General features: G+C 41.6%; 1 protein-coding gene across 1 annotated transcript; it reads right to left on the bottom strand.

Moving 5' to 3' along the window:
- Positions 1 to 2,022: 2,022 nt before the first annotated feature.
- LOC127798719 (zinc finger BED domain-containing protein DAYSLEEPER-like) lies at positions 2,023 to 2,571 on the bottom strand. Its single transcript, XM_052332274.1, has 2 exons — positions 2,289 to 2,571; positions 2,023 to 2,190 (listed from the first exon to the last, which is right to left on the bottom strand). The coding sequence occupies exons 1-2, from the start codon at positions 2,443 to 2,445 to the stop codon at positions 2,099 to 2,101; spliced, it is 249 nt and encodes an 82-aa protein (XP_052188234.1). The 5' UTR covers positions 2,446 to 2,571; the 3' UTR covers positions 2,023 to 2,098.
- Positions 2,572 to 6,163: the final 3,592 nt, after the last annotated feature.

Genomic DNA, 6,163 nt, shown 5'->3' with positions numbered 1-6,163 from the left:
GAAAGAATACCAAAATTTTGTTTACATAGTTCGGGGTATCGTGCATACTTTTGCAATATAAATGTTGAAATTTTGTTTGCGCGATTTGGACAGCGCCTACATCTATAATAAGAATAGGAGAATTTTGTTTGTAAAGTTTGGTGTGTCGTGCCTACTTTTGCAATATAAATGTCAAAATTTTGTTTGTGCGGTTTGGACTGTGCCTATATCTGCGATATGAATGTTGAAATTTTGTTTGCTTGATTCGGACAGTGCCTACATCTGTTGTAATACTCGGGAAATCCTCAAGGGTATAAATGGTATTTTATGAAGGGTATAAATGAAATTTTTGAAAGAATGAGGTTGTAGGGTACACTAACATAGTTTTAGGCGACCGAATCGACTGAAGGGAGTACCCTGGACCCTAGATATTTAAGGGAAATGGAATAGTACTAACGAGTGATTTGATGCATAATTTTAGGTGTCATAAGAAGTTAGATCGGGAACAGTTTTCGGTACAACTGCGGAACAAACTGAGAAAATTGAATCGACATAGGGAACATTTGAAAAGTCAATGGAGTGTTTTGAGGACCTATATTTTATATCTAGAACAATCCTTGAGCGATTTCGGGTTGAAATGAAGGGAATTAGAGTTAAATCGATCAACCTGGCCTAAGTGTAATTTTCTAATTTTGCCCGAGGGAGGTCAAAAGAATAGTTTTTTAGAAATTTCGAGGATGAAATGAGGAGTACAAAACTTGTGGGCCTTAGTGGTATTGTTGGAAAGATCAGGGGCCTCAAGAAAGGGGCAAACCGAGATTGGAAATTAGCTAGGGGCCAAAGTTAATAAATGGAAAGTCTGGTGTTAACATAGAAAATGGCCGCCACACTGCCACCGCACGTGGCCGCTGTTTCCGGCGATGGGACGGCCGAGGGAGAGCCGGGGAAGGTTGTATACGGCGTGGGGTTTCTTGTAGGCCAAGCTTTGGCCGAAGGGTGGCCGAAATTTGCTATAAAATGGGGGCCGAGGGTTTTGAAATTTTGGCAACAAATTGGCCTCTAAGATATTTGATAAGGGGCTATTGATCCTTGCATCAAGGGGAAGAGTTATGGAGCATTTGGAGGATTTTTATCACTATTTGAAGCTAGTTCGAAGCTCGGCCAGAGACGCGAGGCGAATGCCTAGGGCCGACTTGTAACTCGCATTTCAGAGGGTTTTCTGGTGGCTTTTCGACTGGAAAGTGGTGCTAATGTGATCGACTTAGCAAGGGCTTCAAGAAGGTGAGCTTGGTTTGGCCATCGGAGCAGTCGCCAACGGCCATAATCGAGGAAGAAGGCGGCGCGTGAGCTGCACCCCCCATACTTCACTCGCAGACATGCATAAGGCACGTGAGGGTGCGTGGGCAGTGGTAATTTTGGGAATTTTCTTTGTATATTTTTCTTGAATTATTTTAGGAATTATCATGTTGAAAAATTTGGGAAAAAGTTTAAGGAGATAATTATTTTGGAATTATCAAGGTGAAAACAAGGAGAAAAATAAAGGAAATTAAGGAAAATTGAGGAAAAATGGATTTTGATGCTCTTTAAATAAATATGATGTTTAGGGAGTATCATGGCTTGAGGTTGTGTATAAGTTCGCGTGTTTGAGGTGTGGCACGCAAATCAAGGCAGTGCACAAGGATCAAGGCATTTCGAATACGTTCAAGATGAGTGTTCGCCCCCAAAACTTGATTTACTGTTGGTGTTTTTACCCTAAAAACTTGGTATTTGTGCTACCTAAATGTGTTGAGATTTCATGCAAAATGGTTTTGTTGCATGCGAACGGTAACCGGTGACTAGAGATGGCAAACGGGCTAGCCCAGCCCGCCACCAAGGGGCCTGCGGGCCGGGCCAAATCGGCCCGCTTAAAAACGGGCCAGCAGATTGCTGGCCCTAGCCCGGCCCGCCACAGGCTCGCGAGCCAAGCGGGCCAAACAGGCCCGCCCAATTTTTTTTTTTTTTTGTTTGATACCATATTTGGCCATTTAGCCCACTTTGAAGAAAAACAACCTGCTCAAAAAGCCATTTCTGGAGGCTAAATTACAAATAAGAAGAAAAAAAATAATTAAAAATTATGCCTCTAATCTTCATCATCTTCATCAACAACAACATTTGAGTCTTGTTTAGAAAGTCTTATATCATCAATGCTTGACTCCTCCTCCTCATCATCATCTATAATAAAAAATTACATATGTTAATTATTTATCATATAAGAGAAATGGTTAATATTATGTTAAATCCTAGATATTAGAAAGTTTAAAAAAAATTACCTCCAAAACCATGTAACCAACTCCGTGTGCACAAGAGAGCTTGAACTGTTTCATCATGCAAACGACTTCTATACTTGTTCAAAATACGAGATCCAATGCTAAAAGTGGACTCCAATGCTACGGTTGTTATCGGAATACTCAATATATCACAAGCCATCTTTGCAATAATTTTCCCTCTATTAGCTCGCTCTCTCCAATATGCCAAGACATCAAATGCTCCCGATATTGGAATCCTTGGCTCTTCCAAATAAAGATCAAGTTGGGATTTTTCGGCATCGTTAGAAACTTGGAAATCAAATGCTTCAAAATCCTATCAAATAATCAAAAAAAATAGTCAACCAAATATTTATATCAATTATATATGAACAAGTGTTTTAAAAAAATATAGACTTACATTATATATATTTTTTGACTTCTTTGCTTGTTCACCTCCAATGGAAATTTGTGATCCACTAACATTTGAGGAAGGCATTGAACTTGAACTTGATAAACCATTATTAACATATTCACCATAAAGCCTATACAAAGCCGTCTTCACCCTTTCCAACTTCTCTTCATAGTTATAAGGATTGAGCTATGAATAAGTGTACCTCAAAAAGTTAAACTTCTTGGTTGGATCAAGAATCGCCCCAAATGAAAGAACCACTCTATAATCACTCCAATACTTATCAAATTTTTCTTTCATCCTTTCACTCATACTTGCAATCAACTCATCATCATTTTCCAAGTTGGATGTCAAGAGACACTCTATCCTCCAAATTTCCCCAAAATACAAATTAGATGTAGGGTAAGAGGATCCAGAAATCAAATTAGTGATAGTATAAAATGGCTTCAAGAATTCACAAATTATCTCCCCTCTTGTCCACTCATCACTTGATGGACACCACCTATAATTTTTATCACATAAGCTTAAACTATAAAATGCACGAAGATACTTGAGTGCACTCTCAAGCATTATGTAGGTGGAGTTCCATCTAGTGACAACATCCGGTCTCAACCCAATTCCTGTATCAATTCCACCAACTTGCTCAATACATTGATAAAATTGTCTCATCCTAGCTTCTGAACCCCTCACATAATGAACACTTTGTCTTATTTTATGCAATGCCTCACTAGCTACCTTCAAACCATCTTGAACAATAAGGTTCAATATATGAGCACAACATCTAATGTGAAAGAACTCTCCATTAAGCAACAAAGTATTCAGAAAATTTAAATGTTCTTTCAATATATTTTGCATGTTGTCATTTGAAGTGGCATTGTCCAAAGTCAGGGAAAATTTTTTTTCTACAATCCCCAATCCTTTAAAAATTCCAACACCTTCAATGATAATTCATGTCCACTATGTGGTGGCTTCATATGAGCAAATGACAATATCTTACTATTTAACTTCCAATTGCCATCAACATAATGAACAGTAAGAGAAATAAATCCATGATTAGTGCATGCAGTCCAAACATCAGAAGTCAAACAAACTCTACCAGGAATTTGGGCCAATTGTTGTTTTAACTTCTCTTTCTCTATTTCATATGTTCTCAAGACATCCACTTTAGCAGTATTTCTACAAATGAACTTACAATGTTCATTCAGAAACTTTTGGTAATTTCTAAACCCCTTCCACTCAACCATATTAAAGGGAGCACCATGTGAAATAATCATCTGAGCAATAAGTTCACGATTTACTTTAGGGTCAAATTTTTTTCTCTTCAACTTCCCTTCATAATCAATAAGCATATCTCCCGCATCATTATACTTAGAAATCATCATATATTTAAGAATATAACGACTTAAATGAGAGGTTCCTGATTTAGATGGACATGAATATTCTTTACCACACCCCTTGCATTTACACCTTGGTTTGCCATCACTACCAACACCAATTTTCACAAAATGGTTCCACACATCAGAGGTTAAAATCTTAGGCTTTTTTGATTGTGATTGTGAGATGGATTCCTCATTAACATTACTAGGGATTCCTCTCGAAATTTGATCATCACCATCCATTCTAAATTTCTAACAGAAGAATCCTCACTGTAAATAATTAAAATAATTCATTTTAAATAATTAACACAAAACTTTAGGCTTTAGCTAGGCAAATAATTAACAAAAAAACTTAACTTACCTTGCTTTAGCTAGGCAATAGAGGCAGGCGGCGTGAGTGAGGCAGTGAGCGAGAGAGGGCGAGGGGCGCGGGCGATAGAGGGGGAGCGAGGGCAACTGAGGGGTGAGGGAGGCGAACGAGGGGCGCGGGCGCGGGCGGGAGAGAGGGCGAGGGCGAGGGCGAGACAGAGGGCGAGCGAGGGGCGTGGGCCAGGGCGAGGGCGAGGGCGAGACAGAGGGCGAGTGAGGGACGCGGGTGAGGGCGAGGGCGAGGGCGAGGGGCATGGGCGAGGGCTAGGGCGAGGGCGAGGGTGAGACAGAGGGCGAGAGCGAGGGGCGCAGGCAAGGGCGAGACGAGGGCGAGGGCAAGGGCGAGGCAGAGGGTGAGGGCGACAGAGGGCGAGACGAGGGTGAGGGCGAGGGCTAGGGCGAGGCAGAGGGTTAGGGCGAGGGCGAGAGGCGAGGCTGAGGGTGGGGGGTTTTGTGGGCGATTAAAAGGGCCGGCGGGCCAAGCGGGCCAGCCCGGCCCGCCACCATTTGGCCCGCCGAGCCAAGCGGGCCGGGCCAATTAGGCCCGGCCTTAAATGGGCCAGCAAACTGTTGGCCCTAGCCCGGTCCCGGGCCGGGCCTATTTTGCCATCTCTACCGGTGACGGTTGGTTTCATAAGGGAGGTTCGTCCCTAAATGTTTTGTACATGTGCATTGTATTTTATAAATGTTGTTATATGATGCATTGAGTTGTGAAATATGGCATTGTCATGCGTTTTGTGATTGTTCATATGGAATGTCAGCCTAAAATATTGTCTGGATAGTGTAGCCGTAATTCGCCAAAGGTGTTTCCAGAAGAATATATAGGGGTATCTTGAGCTGGTGCGCATGCCGGATAGTTGCCTTGGTTTCCTTGTCGGGCCATATGGTTAGGGAAGTTGCACTAGGATGACTAGGTGGTCCATATGGGATTTGAGTTGGGTTTGGGTAGTGGTTCCTGGATGCTTTTGAGTGGGAACGTAATCCCTGACGTAAATGTGATGAGTTGGGTTCCTGCATTGATGTGACCCTCCTGGGCTGAGAGTGGTAACGATTATTCCCGAGATGTTGGGGAGATGCGTTGACCTTGCCCTTCTTAAGCTAGAATCTCGTCGTGTCAATGTGTCGGTATGGTGGCGTGGCCTTTAGAGAGATTGCTCTTTCCCCGTGGTAGGGTTAAACGCTGTGTGGGATTCTCTTGGGTTAGGGCTTGTCGGGTTGTGTTGGTTTATTTCATGTCTTGCATTCATTCATGAAAACGTGTTTTGAACTCTCACTTAGATGATTCATCATCTAATATGAACTTTGTCCTTGGAATATTCAAATATTCCAGGTGAAGGCAGCGGTGCAAAAGAAAATGGGATTGCCGAGAAGTGACGGCGTTTAGTGGATAGTTTATAGTATGTCATTTTCAATTATGCAGTTTATTTTGATGACATCATGTAAACTTTGGTTTGACTTTATGTTATAAATAAAGTGGGTTCGGTTATGATCTATTGAGGTTTCGATCTAGCTTCTGCATTTAAGGTGATTTACCTGTCTTAGTTTATTAATGATTTTATGTTGATATACTAAGAAAGTGTAAAGAGGATCTTTGGGGAACGATTTTTGTGTTGAGTTTCCGTTGGAAAAAAATATATCCCCGAAATCTTACGTTACCTAATGCTCTGGGAAAGCGAGGTGTTACAATTGGTATCAGAGCGAAGGTTTGAAATTTAAGGGACTTTGATTAGAGCGAAGGTTATTCG

This window comes from Diospyros lotus, chromosome 4 (assembly GCF_014633365.1).
Source record: "Diospyros lotus cultivar Yz01 chromosome 4, ASM1463336v1, whole genome shotgun sequence".
Classification (NCBI taxonomy): Eukaryota; Viridiplantae; Streptophyta; class Magnoliopsida; order Ericales; family Ebenaceae; genus Diospyros; species Diospyros lotus.
The sequence above is the reverse complement of the archived record's forward strand: the minus strand, read 5'-3'. Positions and strand labels throughout refer to the sequence as shown.